This window comes from Podarcis vaucheri (genome assembly GCF_965113315.1).
Source record: "Podarcis vaucheri genome assembly, chromosome: 2".
Taxonomy (NCBI): domain Eukaryota; kingdom Metazoa; phylum Chordata; class Lepidosauria; order Squamata; family Lacertidae; genus Podarcis; species Podarcis vaucheri.
The window spans coordinates 75682239-75695998 of record NC_138760.1 but is presented as its reverse complement, the minus strand read 5'-3'; the positions used below and the strand labels follow the sequence as shown (position 1 = coordinate 75695998).

The window sequence follows — 13760 nt, the reverse complement described above, 5'->3', positions numbered from 1 at the left end:
ATGTGTCCGCACAGCGATTCCTATATTCCGTTAAGGTGAGTTAATATTTAGCAGAGCAAACCGTTCTGAGGTAAACTCTTAACCATTAACATTAGTCACTTGTCGTCACAGGGAGTCACTAGGTCAAATTACTTTGGCTTCAAAAAGAGGCAGAGTAACAGCTTGATAAAGGAATAAATTTAAACTTCTACTTCACTCTTTCTTTATTCATTTTTTAACTAGATAAATAACATATAAAATATTATTAAAGAAGCACGCTTAGAGTCGTTTAAATGTTTCACCATTTGCATATTTTGCTCCCTGTATTAAATTTTAGGCAAATGCTGTGATACCGTGTTTATACTGATTTTGAATATGGGCAGCAGATTCAGATCTAAGCTCACCCTTGAAGCAAACTGGGTGGCCTTCATCAAGTCACTTTCACTTGGCCTCAACAGTTAAGAAAAATAAGTTTGTGGTGAGCATAAAGCAAGGGAGTATTAAATGTTCATGCTCAAATATTTTCAGTACCAAAGTAGCACTTTCAAGAAGTGGGAATATCCCAGCTTGCTGCTATTCACCCTTGTTCAAGGTCTGGTTGGTGACTTCATCGCACCAGTAGTTTAGCCTGACCATGCCAGCCTTGATCCTAGACAGTTTTTGAAACCACATGTTAACTAATTGCAGATAATTGGGATATCTGCCAATTTATGTTCCCTGTATGGACTCTGTGCACCTTTTACTGCATGCAGTTGAACGTTCCTGCACTTGGTCCGAGCAACAGCTTATCCTAATAATTCATTCAACTTCTTTCCTCCAAATGGAAGTGAATCCTAACCTAAGGCTTTTTGCAGCAGTTAGGGAAGGGCCTGGAGAAAAAAAATGCCATTCCCATGTAAGTTCTCTTTGTGTCAGAGTATGTCTGCAGCATTGCCTGGTGCCAATACCTGGGTCTTATTGGTGTTTGGAACTTGAGCAGAAGACAGGTGTATCTAAGGGCTATTCAAATCTTGCTGGTGACTGCGTAAGTAAAGCTTTGTGTATCATCTGCTTTCACAGTTCCACCCCAGAAATGCACCACTACAAGGCAGCACTAAGGTGACACTCTGTGGCTCAGGCTTTCGATCAGGTTCATATTTCAGTGGCATGGATGCCTCACCTTCAACTCTTGGTGACTACAAGGTTACAGTAGGACGGAAGAATTGCACCGTACTGTTTGAAGAGAGCCTAGAAAACAGGTAACGCTTGAAAGTTAAAAAACACGAAGCCTGCAAACATCATTCCCCCTTCTTTCCTATTCACTTTCTCAGCCCTGCATCTACACAGACTAGCATTCTGTAAATGTGTCTTATGCATGTAAGAAAGGTAGGCAGAGAGGAATTCTTGGTGGCTGTTTTTCTTTGGAGATTCACCACAATCTCAGCCTGAGCACCTTCTGGAAGACTTGCTAGGCCTGTGTGTCTGGGCTACCTTTGCAGGGTGAAGGCAGGTTGGATAGGTCAGTAGAAGCATGGAGACTTCCCATGGTGTTATAATTATATATAAATTCTGTTTTAATTTGGAGAAGTTAAGGGCCGTGTTCAACCATCTGGTCCCACTAGTGGAAGTCTGCACAAGGGGGAGGAGAGGAGAGGAGAGAGCATGCCATCAGGCAAGCAGAAACACTTCAGCTGGTGGAGCAGTCTGCTTAGCACTATGTTGAATTATACCCTGTATTTTCAGGTTGAAAGCTGCCCTGAACCTTCAAAATAAGATGGACTGTAAGCAGGCAGCCTATAATGTACAAAGTTAAGCAATATTCCCTCTTGTCCAGGAGTTTTACATTCCAGGTTGGAGTTCAAGATCGAAGGGAATTCCTTTGTGCATGCTTGCCCCATGGTCCCTAGGAATAACTATCTCCCTTTGGTGTTGTTCTTCAGTGCTTCACACCAGGAGCCTACTGAATGATGCGTAGATTAAGGGCTTGTCCACATTTCCACTTGTCCTGTGCCTAGAAAGCATGGGTCTGAGGGGTTTCACCCTTGCCCTGTTCTTTCTAGGCACAGGTCTGAGCAGTTTTCCATTTACCCCCCTGCTTTCCCTGGGAAAACCCAGCACTGAATGGGAGCAAACGCCAATCTGCAGAAAACCCGATTGACATTTGTTCTGATTCAGCGCTAAAGAGCAGGTTTTCCTAGCAGAAAGTGGAAGGACAAGTGGAAGTCTGGATGAGCCCTTAATCTCAGAAGCCTTGGCTGACAATGGCCCAGTGCTCTGTTCAGACTCCACATGGTATGTGTGAGGCCAGATGGGGAGAGTGAGGCCACAGCTGATAAGCTGTCTGGGGAAAACTTGTGGAAAAGTGCTCTCTTCTCTTGGTTTGGACTCTGTGTTTCCACTGCTAAGGGACATTAAGCCAGCAGTGGTCTAATGTTTTCTTCAGCTTCTGGTATCTTCCTGAAGGAAAATGGGGCCAGCCAAAGGACAAGTTTAGGAAGACATGGGACTATGTTGGGGTACGGTGTAGGTTGTGTGAGAGCCTTAGTGAACAGACTCTCTTTCTCCTTTCACCTCAGAGTGTTTGTACCACTCAGCTTAAATGAATTTTTGTGTGGTTTGTTGTTCTTTCCTCACAGCTCCCTGAGCACCATTAGAAGGGAATTATAATATGAATAAAACATTGGTGCTGGTTTAGAATGTTCTTTTCCAGAGCTCTCAAGATGAAAGTATGAAAGTACTGTGGAGTGTAGAATATATGTGGCATCCAACAATCTCAGTAGAATCCTGAGATTCTAAGCACTTTTTTACGGGGGGAGAATTTTCTAGTCTTCATGGTTGCAGAGGTCCTGCCAGTTCTGTGAGGGTAGCAGTTCAGTCATTGAGTAATTGGCCCCTTTTACTTAGCACAGTGCTAGCCATGTGGCTAAATCCATCTCTCTCTCATTTAATGAATGTATTCATAGACTAGATGCAAAATGCGGGGCTTATGGTTAGAATATGACTTTTTCTAGAGTTCCTTCTGGTACTTCTTTCTGCCTGTGTGAGGCCCTCAGATGATGTCATAGCAGCCTTACACTTACATGTTGAAATCAGGAGAGGAGACATTTCTGTGTGTCACAGTTTAGACATTGGCAGCTTTCCCGGAGCGGAAATGAAACAGCAGTTTCTACTGTTCCCTATTAGTACAAATAGAGTTTCACCTCCATGGCCCATGCTGGAATCAGTCATTCTAGTGAGCTTTGATCTGCATTAAGCAAAAAACTAAAGCCAACAACTGAGCATTGTCTGGCAGCATTTTATTCGAGAGGGCAGGTCATATTTGGGTAAGGAAATGCCTCTTTAAAACTGTTTAGAGGGAGAAACAGAGGTATAGAGGAAGACATAACAGGAGTCACAGTTGTTACGTCTTGCTATCGCCACATCCATTTTTCACATCTAACTCTGGACTCGCAAATGGAATGGGTGAATTGAATTCTTCCATTCCAGAAATGATCAAGTATTTCCAAGCTGGAACTCTTGCTTGACCCAAGCTGATCCATCACCACAATCCCTAATGAGGATGATGATAAGCCCTCTGTGAAGGAAGCAGTTGATTGAGTTATAACAGCATGCTGGAGCCCAGGCATTGTGTATTTACAGAAGCTGACTCCCTGAGTTGACCCTGCAATATGCAGGTGTGCATTCAAAGAAAATTGCCACAATAATATATATGTATGGACCGTATTCAACTAACTTTTACTCAGAGTGAACCTCTTGAAATGGATGGGCCAAAGTTAGCACACCATTTTTTGCCTAATTAACATCACGAAAATTAGGGTGTGCATTAGATTTGATGGCTGATTTATATTCTCCAGCAAATCCTTTTTTGGTTTCAAGGTTTTGAAAATTGAGGCACACATTAGATTCGATGGCACATTAGATTCGCGTAAATACGGTAGATTCCAAAAACCATGGGGTAATCAAACATAAAACCTAAATTTCTATATTTTTCTGAAGGTGCTCATCTATTAACAAGAATAAAAAGGACTTCTCCTATCCTACCCCATTAAAAGAGAAGCATTAAAACAGACCATAGAACATAGCACATTTCAGTTTAAATTGAGATCCGAAAGTCTGGGTGAAGAGGAATGCCTTTGCCTCGTTCCTCAAAACTGGCAATTTTGGCATCGATAAGCTTTTCTGGGGACAGCATTCCATAGTTGGGCAACTACAATGAAAAAGACCCATCCTCTTGTTGCCAGTTTCTGCAAACACACCCTTCAGAGATGAATTGCTGTAAGGGAGAGATGCAGTACATTATCTTCTTTTTTTAAAAAAAATATTTTTTATTGATTTTCTTTCTTATAACAAATATCCATCATCATTACTAAACATTCATTTTCCAGTTTCCCCCCTCCCTGTTGACTTCCCTTAGCTTCCATTTCTGGTTTGTTACATCAAATGATACAATCTGCTGTTTGTATTTAATACTATGTTGTCCCATTGTTATACTTCTTGTTCTCTTTAAATAAAGTTGTAAATGTTTATTTAAACCCTGCCAGTGAGTTCATTTTGTTGTTGTTGTTTCTGCAAATATGTTATAAAAGATTCCCATTCTTTTTCAAAGTCACTATTGTCCTTTTCACAATTGTCCTTGTCCGTTAGTTTTGCTAACTCTGCATAGTTCATCAACTTTCCTTGTCATTGTTCTTTTGATGGTATTTCTCCAGTCTTCCAGTTTTGTGCTATTAAGATTCTTGCTGCTGTTGTAGCATACATGAATAATGTCCATTTTTCTTTCGGCAGCTCTTGTCCTAAAATACCCAACAAAAATGCTTCTGGTTTTTTAACAAATGTTATTTTAAACATTTTTTTCAATTCATTGTATATCATTTCCCATTTTTTTAAAAAAATAATAATCTTGCAATCCCACCACATATGGTAAAATGTACCTTTACATCTCCAACAGTAAGGTGTAGGGAGATAAGGAACTGGCCTGCAGGTCAGATAATGTACTGCATTTTTTTTTTTGAGGTACATTATGTGACCTGCAGGCCAGTTCCTTATCTCCCTACCCCTGCAAGCCAAATTTGACAGAAGGATGTGACCTTACCCACCTGCCATCACTATGACATCAGGTGATGCTGCACTTTGAAGCCCTGATTGCTGAGACTTCAAAGCACAGTGCGGGCTGTTTGAAAGCCCTTTTGCAGATAGCCCTCTCTGCTCATTAAACCTCTAAAAACCAAAGCTACTCTTTGAACCTCCAGCTTTCAGAGGTTCAAAAAAGAATGGAATTGGTTTCCATTCAGTGGAACTGCTTCCTTCTGCTGGAGCAAGGGAAGCAGGCACTGTTCATAAGCTGATGGGAGCACACCTTGCTCCAACGAAGCAATAACCTTGATCTTATGTTAAATTCATTAATATTCCTTTGAAGCCACACCCTCATGTATAACATCAGGTGTAGGGTAGGTAGGTGTGGCTTGCCTGAAACAGCCCTGCAAGTCAAATGTGGAGGTCCAGCTTTCCAGGTCTGGTTCACAGGCAGAAGGTTCCCCATATCTACCCTAAGATTAGTAGTGTACAAGTGAACTATTCTGAATAATTTTCCATTTCATGGTGCTAAAGAGCCACTAGACTTTATTAGGCAGATCATAACCACATGAGTTTCTTATGCATGCTTTCAGCACCCTTTTTGCTTTTCAGGTACAGTGAAGTGCCGCGCTGGAAAGATTACGTTGAAATTATTGTCTGCACTTTGACACCAAAAGAGGAAGTGAACATGCTGGGGCCACAGAAGGTTGAGGTCACTGTTGTAGAGAAGGAGCACACCCCATTTTACATCAGTGGCTCCTCAGTCCTCAGTGGCTTTGAGTTTAAGGTGAACCTTGGTTTCTTTCCACTACCTTTGCTCCTGCATGCTTCTTCATGGCTGTTGTTCATTGATGCGATGAGAATTTAATAGACCCGCTAAGAGCCAGTGATAGGCGTTCTGGTGCTCTGCAGCTGGTGTTCCATGGGAGCTAGTGGTGCAGAGGCATAATGCAAGATTGCTGATCTCAGCTACTGGGTTTGGGTGCTTTGGTGGGAAACCCGCTTTGTATTTTTAAACTCCCAGGTCCAGCCCTGGCTTTTCTGCTTAAGAAATCTCTAACATCAAGTTTTATTACTTGAGAACAAGTAATCAGCCACTCTAGGCAAGCACTTCTCCAGAAGATGGTCTTGCAGCCTCTACTTTTATTCTGTTTTCTGGCTGTTGATCCTGATGGTCAGGATTTCTTTTAATATTTTACACCAAACTACCTTGCCACAGCTTAAATTCACTACTTCTTATCCTTACCTCAATGTCTGTGAAAAACAGTGGTCTTCCCTTTTCTATCTCTAAGTTAGTTACAGGGCTCAGAGAGTTTGATACAGTGAGTTTAGCCTTTCTTCTCTTCACTATCAACAGCTGCCTAAAATAACTTCTATCCATCCACCGTACGGCCCACAGGCTGGAGGAACAGAGATCTTTATCCAAGGACAAAACGTTCTGGTGGGAGGCACAAGGAAGGTGATGGTTAACGGTCGGGATTGTCCCTTGGTCTCAAGGGAAAGGTATGGCAAATAGTGACACTTAATTGTAACATTGGCTTGTCGGACTGGGAATTGCATTCATGGCCTTTGATAAAGGATAGAGCTATGGTTTTCAAAATACATTTAGAAAGTTGATTAACACATTTTTGACCACCTTCCAGATATGTTGGATTTTTCTCATTTTCTAGCACTCTAGCATTAATGTGAAGCTAGTGGACTGACCACAGACATTAGCTAGGCTGGTTTGAGGCAACCTTACAAGATGTTACCAGCTTCCTTATCTCTCCAGTTCTTTTGGTATTATCTCCAGGAAAATGATACAGAGTATCTAAATATAAATGGTCAGTGTTTGAGGTGTCAAAAAATATCCTTCCCACATCTTGATGATGCAACAGACAGCTCTTTTCCTGTGTTCTTTTGTGTGTAAATCTGTGGTTGCCTGCCCCTACACCAGTCATCATCTTCTTCTTCTTCTTTGGCAATTGCTCGTAGTCATACTTTCCTAATGAGTCACAGTCTCTATTGCTTGTGTGAAAGCAAATGAACCGAGTAGAGCTTTGCAGGGCATGTGAGTTCATAGCCATCTGCCCTCTCCCTTTGTTATGAATGGTTATGAATACTCCCATAATCTTGCTTACTCTAGGCAGAGGTATGTGAGGGAGAGGACAGCCACCACTCTTCTTATCAACCATCTTCTGCCTATACAGTACTGTATGGAAGGAAAGTTTTAGCTTGAACCCACTATTTTTTAAGGTTCCTCAAAATGAATGAAGATGACTTAGGATCTAGTTACAACTTCAGTGGAAGATAGAAACATGGTTTCGCATCTCTTCTCTATCCCATAGTGCAGGGTGGTTGTGGTCAGGGCTGGTGCCAGGCCATGGCACAGTGCTAGTAGTCCACTCCTCGGCACCCACCCCAACCAGGACAGGACCTTGCCTTACTTGCCATGGCTGTGGAGGCTGCCACATGCTTTCTCAGCCTTCATCTATCCCCCATATGCTTCAGATGGACGAGGAACAGCACCTCAGAATGGGAACTAAGCTTGGTTCCCATCTACAGCCACCATCTTAAATTACCCACAATGCAAAGCTCAGACCCATATAGCCCTATTAGACTATGAACCTATGAAAGCAACACATTTGCTAGATCTATGTAGTGGGGCATGGCATTTTGGATCCCTTAGAATTGTGGGTGTCCACTATAGATGGGGAGCCAAGCTGTTAAGCAGCAGCAGCACTTCCACTCACCAAATGAAAAGCATCCAAGGTGAATGGGCAGCACAGCCAAGGGCAGAGCAGTGAGGGGACCCCCCCAAGTCCTTGAACCCCTCAGCCAGTGCCTGACCTAGCTGGACCACGGACACCGGGTCTGGTTATGCTGCATCTCCTTAACTAAATTAGTCATGCTCTTATCAGGCTGTGCCACATGAGTCTTGTCAGGACCTGCATCCCTGGTGAAGCATTCCCACATCTCCCAGAGTGAGCAGGCGCAGATAATTGTGTGGGGGACCCCCTCTTTACATGGTGGCAGTTTGCAGGCATGGCCCAGCACCGTGACATAACATACAATGATGCAATTATGCAAAGGACTGCCTCCACCCTGGCCTTGTGGAGGATGGGACTAAATGGGAGGTGGCTGAGCAGGGCCTTACCATGCTGTTTGTCTTCTTTTCCCCAGCCAGAAAGAGGAAGCCATAATTTGTACCACCCCTCCTGTGAACAACCTGGGCAACGCTTCTGTGACTGTAGTAATAGATGAACAGCCGTTTCTTTCTCCGAAGCCCTTCTGGTATCGAGAAGATCCCCAGATACACCATATCTCTCCCAACTGCAGCTATGAGTGAGTGGACACCCTTATTCAGCCTTCATGAACCTGGTGCCCTCCTGATGTTTTTGGAATATAACACACACACACAGCTAGCACTGCCTGGGGCTGCTGGAAGTTGTATTCCAAAACATCTGGAGGGCCCTTGGTTGTCAAAGGCTGCCCTCATTCTTGGAAGAATGTCTTCTTTCCGTCCTGTGTCATTGCATTCCCTATTCTAGGCTTTCTGCGAGGCACATCATGTTATTTATGAAGCAAAGTTCCTGGTCCCAAGCTATCAAATATCTCATTTAACCAAATTAAATGGAAGCTCCATAGCAACAGTGCTATTCAGTGCAGATAAAATGTAAAGGGACCCCTGACCATTAGGTCCAGTCGTGACCGACTCTGGGTTGCGGCGCTCATCTTGCTTTATTGGCCGAGGGAGCCAGCATACAGCTTCCAGGTCATGTGGCCAGCATGACTAAGCCGCTTCTGGCGATCCAGAGCAGCGCACGGAAACGCCGTTTACCTTTCCGCCGGAGCAGTATCTATTTATCTACGTTCACTTTGACGTGCTTTTGAACTGCTAGGTTGGCAGGAGCAGGGACCGAGCAACGGGAGCTCACCCTGTCGTGGGGATTCGAACCGCCAATCTTCTATTCAGTGCAGATACCCGGAGGTAAATTGCATTGAGGTCAGTGGGACTTAATCCCAGCTAAGTGTATGTAGCATTGGGCCTAAATCTCATCCTAAATAGGCCTTAGACTGGCCTACACAGACCTGGATGTTTATACCACTGGGAACTGAGAACTGGATGTACCATTACCGATTTCCTATGTTTACTGCTCAGGTCCGCCTACACAACCAGGATATACCTGTAGGATCTCTTGATATGGAAACTTTTTCACAGCCTTCTGATTTTTATTCTTCAGGGGTTCAAATATCTCCATCAGTGGCACCAATTTGGATTCAGTGTATTATGCAAAGGTGCAGTTTGAGTCTGCCGGAGTGCTTACTGAAGCTAAGGTGAGTATTCTAGGTGGAGGGAGAGAAATGAAGTTTGCAATCCTAAGCACACTTTCTAGAGAGCAAGTCCCATTGGCCTGAGTAAACATGCTGCATATATAAGATACTCACCATATCAAAGTGACCCTTCTCCATATAAAGAAACAAAAAGGACTTACAGTACTTCAGAGGAATTATGTGTTTAAGCATTAGAAATTCTTAGTTTCAGAATTTTAGATGTCTTCTGTGAAACAGATTCCCACAAGTGTGGGACACCCAGGAAGAATACCTCCCTGTATGGGACTTGTCTCAGAGATGGACTAATGGAGAGGATGTTCTCTGTCAACCCAATAAATCATTACAATTTGAAGGGGGGAAGACAGTCTGTAGTGACGTTTTAGCTCACCAACAGGTAATGCAAAAGCAAAGTTTGTGCGGGAAGGTGCCTCCCTGCTGCTAAATGAGTAAGAATATCCTTGAATAGTTCTTCCAGGAAGAACATTTTCTTTCATTTGTGTGAAAAGATGAACTGAGGGGCACCTAGCTATGTATAGATTGTGGTTGTTTTATCCTCAAACATTTACATTTCCTTTATGGAACGTACACTTTTACAACCTTTTTAGTCGTCACCACCCCCTTATATTTCAAGTACTCGGTTGCTGTTGTTTTTGACTTTATTTTCATTCTTCTTAACAATTTCTCCTTATGTTTTGCCTTAAATAAACCTGGTTGTGAATCTGCTCATTGTAAAACCTTTCCCCATCAAATCACATGAAAAGTGCTGGAATTGTGAATAGTTTGTTCAGCAATTAACATCCTTCAGAATTTTTATCCTGGATGATCGTATCATGTCTTGCCGTGGCAGATTAAAAAATCATTTTTGTCAAGGATTGGAAAAAGAGACCAAAAACCGTAGGAAAGGGATAGAATACTGTGCAGGGTATAGAGGAGGAGGAGTTGTTGTCGTCTGTATTTGTAGGCCACCTTTCAGGGTGGTACCAACACATTTAATAAAATGCCAGCATGAAGAGTAGATAAAAATTGGATTTTTTAAAAAAAGTAAAATGTGCTTTAAGAAAATATTCAGAACTGTTTAAAGTAGATCATTAAACAATAAAAATGCTAAGTTTCTCTTAAAGAATAACTTGGTGAATATTAAATGATATAAATATATTAGCCCTAATTTCTAAACTGAATCAATGTATTCTATTGAGTTAAAGGAATATTTTCTATGAAAATGAAGAACTTGTTCAATTATTTCTCAAATATGAATTCTTAAACTCTGCCTGATTTGCAGATTTTAGATGTTTACTATTGTTTAGGAAATATATGATGAAGTATCACCGAGAGACTTGATTATTATTATTATTTAAATGTGCCCTTTTCCTCTCACTGATTAAATCATGATTTAAATCCCATCGATTCAGCATGGTAAAATAACAGTGTCTAGGAAGCAACAAAATTGATCATTAATAGGTACAGAGCAGGCAAATTAAATACAGCGGCACAGAATGCATAATTAAGCTATGGAATTTATGTAGTTGGTCTTTCATGGTAAGGCATATTCTTCAACCCCTGAATTTCACACTGCCCTTCCTATTTAGTTTACAGCAAGGTGTGCCCTTGAACGGAATCCAGTGTTCCAGCAGTGATCAGATAGATATAACTAAGTCAAATGAAGTTAAACTGTTCTCTTGGTGTCTTCAGGATTGTAAGGGGGAAAGGTCTGCTACGAGCCTCGTGTGCCAGAGTCCTCGCTACCCATTGGAAAACAAGGCAGCGAGCATTCATGGGAACCTGAAGATCTTGATGGATGGAGCTCTGAGGCACCAGACGTTTCGCATCCGCTACTACCCCAAGCCAGTGATTTACCCCTTTGAGCAGCAAGACCAATTGTACACAATCAATCCAGGAGAGGATGAGATCGAGATCCATGTATGTAATTGTCAGTCGGGCAACAATATGTGTGAACAATATTGCTGTGCCCACCTGAGCAGTGTGGCATCAGAAAAACCTAGGCTGCAACCCTAGGCAACCCCCCCCCCAACACCTGGGAATAGGGTTGTACTTCTGAGTAAACATGAATAGGATCACAGCCACGGAGGACATAGTGGCAGTGTCTGCAAGTGGGGTTTTCTGGGAATATGTAATTCTCTGCACAAAGAAGCTGCTCCATTGTTGGCTGTTTTGAAGTTTTGGTGAAGTTGCAGTGCTCATATGTGTACACTCCTTCCATAGGTTGAAATTAACTCACAGAGCCATTTAGCAGCATATGAATTGGCACCAAGAAATCAAGCTGTATATAGTGAAGGGGGGTAAATAAAACGGCAAGGGTGGTGCTGCTGTTTATAGTTCCCCATGTACTAGATGTGAGCGGGAGGGGATTGGGATGAGGGTAGGGATGCTAAAGCGTCATCAAAACAGTTGCTTCTGGACAGGCAAAAGTGCTTGTGGTTTCAGAGCAGGGTTACATGGGAGTCTGGGAAACATGGGGAAACAAAGCCAAGAGGCCCAATGAGGAAGATATTTTCCCGAAATGGGTTAACGTATATGTCTTTATTTGTTTGTACAGCATAGAGGACTGGACGCTCTGGCAGGCTGCATGGCGATTTCTATGACCGTGGCTGGCAAAGAATGCCACCCCACTGTGCTGAAAAACGAGGTGACCTGCCGAATCCCCGGGGACCTGAACTCCCCTCTGCATCATTTGCCAGCACAGGTGAAGCTTGCAACCGTTCTCCACAACCAGCACTGATGCCATGACATGCTTCTCTCTCTGCCTCCTCTGGCCCATTCTCCTTTTTGCAGCTTGGCCTCCTCCCATCATGTCCATTCTGGCTGCTTATTCCTCTGATACCTTTCAGTCACTCATTTGGTTTTTCCACTACTGGCTGCAGAGGAAATGGAACTGAACAAACGTGGGGCAGTAGCTCCATGCATTCTCATTCTGACAAACTTTTGCCCCCTTACTTCTGCTTCTCTCTCCTTTTAAAACATATAGGCTATTTAATAATGCATGTTTGAGAAGTAGCGAAGGCAGCAGCCAAGCATGACATGGCTCCCAGGAAAACTGATCTGGGTCGCATCCTGTGGATGTGTCATCCCACATCATCTATAACATCTGGCCTTTGTAGCAACTTGTGAGCTCAGAGCAGACTTAATTCTGACCTTTAAAGAAAGTCTTTAAAGAAATACCTGGCATATCCAAACCAAACAAGCCGCAGATACATTTTTACAGCAGAACATTGGGAAATTTCTGGCTCCCTTTGGCACTACTCCTTAGACTCATTTTTCATTAGGAAAGGGTTTTTCCATGTCTGGAATTCACCAGGGACTCCTAATAGTTTAAATAAATTTTAAAAATCCATCTGTGTATCCACAAGACTCTCAGGAGTGGGGGTGAGAAAGAGGTGGATAATCAGTTCTGCTGCCTTGGAGTTCCTGCACTGAACAGCACATGGTGAAAAAATTGGTTCTGGTGCCCATGCTTGCATCACTGCCCACATTCTAGATGGCACTGATTTTCAAGGGCACACCCAGTATGACTCTAAATACTTTCCCTGGGTCATTCTCTGCTGGTGTGTGGGCACTCTCTGTTCTCAGAGGCATTGCTACAGGCCAACTATGGAATGCATGTGTGTTCTCTCTCTCTCTTTTTTGTCTGGCCATTCCAGAGTTTAGAATTTCTTGTGTGTGTGTCTTCAAGTTTCTTTGTGTACAGAACATGCCAAATCCTGCCTAAAGAAGGAGTTGGCTACTTGTCTTAACTACTGAAGAGGGGGCGGGTGTGTGTGTCTGTCACTTCTATAGATTCTGTGAGAGAAATTACACTGTATATGTGACTCTCTGATTGCTTCCTGCCCCTCTTGGGTTCCTTCAGGTTGAGAGAAGGACAAAGGGGAGGAGATGTTTATCCTTTTCCTTACTAGCTGTTTTTCATCCTCGATGTATCACTCTCTGACACACACCCTTGCTGCTTTTCTCCTCAAGGGAATAAAAGACACAGCTCTGTACCATGTGTCCTCCTGCCATCCTGCTACCCTCCCTCCAGGACATTTCATGGTTCTCCTCCTCCTCCTACAAGAGCATCACAACCTTAGCAGAGATGCCTTCTTTGCACTTGAGTCTAGACTTAAGGAATCCTGTGCAAAGATGAAGCCCTGCACTGCCCCCTTCCTTTTCTTCCTGCCCTGTGATTCCTTCTACCGCTGTCATCAACCCCCTTCCGGGCAGGAAACAGACCAAACAGACGGACTCCAACAGCCCCCACCCAAAATGTCACCACAGCACATATGGAGTCTCACCAACTATGCCCTTCCATGGAATCCAAATCTTGACTGACCACATGCTTTGGGACTAAGTGCAATGTACACAACAGCCCTCCAGGCTTCTAAACAACCTTGGATATTTGGATTGCTCCCTTTCTGTCCAGC

At 43.2% G+C, this 13760-nt stretch overlaps 1 protein-coding gene across 2 annotated transcripts in view; it reads left to right on the top strand.

Moving 5' to 3' along the window:
- MST1R (macrophage stimulating 1 receptor) overlaps positions 1-13760 on the top strand; it is a 52134-nt gene that overhangs the window by 28480 nt on the left and 9894 nt on the right. For both annotated transcript variants that reach the window (XM_082214484.1, XM_082214483.1), the window contains exons 6-12: positions 1039-1217; positions 5644-5818; positions 6389-6534; positions 8194-8355; positions 9255-9348; positions 11035-11262; positions 11900-12046. In XM_082214484.1, the coding sequence (XP_082070610.1) occupies positions 1039-1217; positions 5644-5818; positions 6389-6534; positions 8194-8355; positions 9255-9348; positions 11035-11262; positions 11900-12046 (1131 nt within the window). The remainder of the gene's footprint in view (positions 1-1038; positions 1218-5643; positions 5819-6388; positions 6535-8193; positions 8356-9254; positions 9349-11034; positions 11263-11899; positions 12047-13760) is intronic.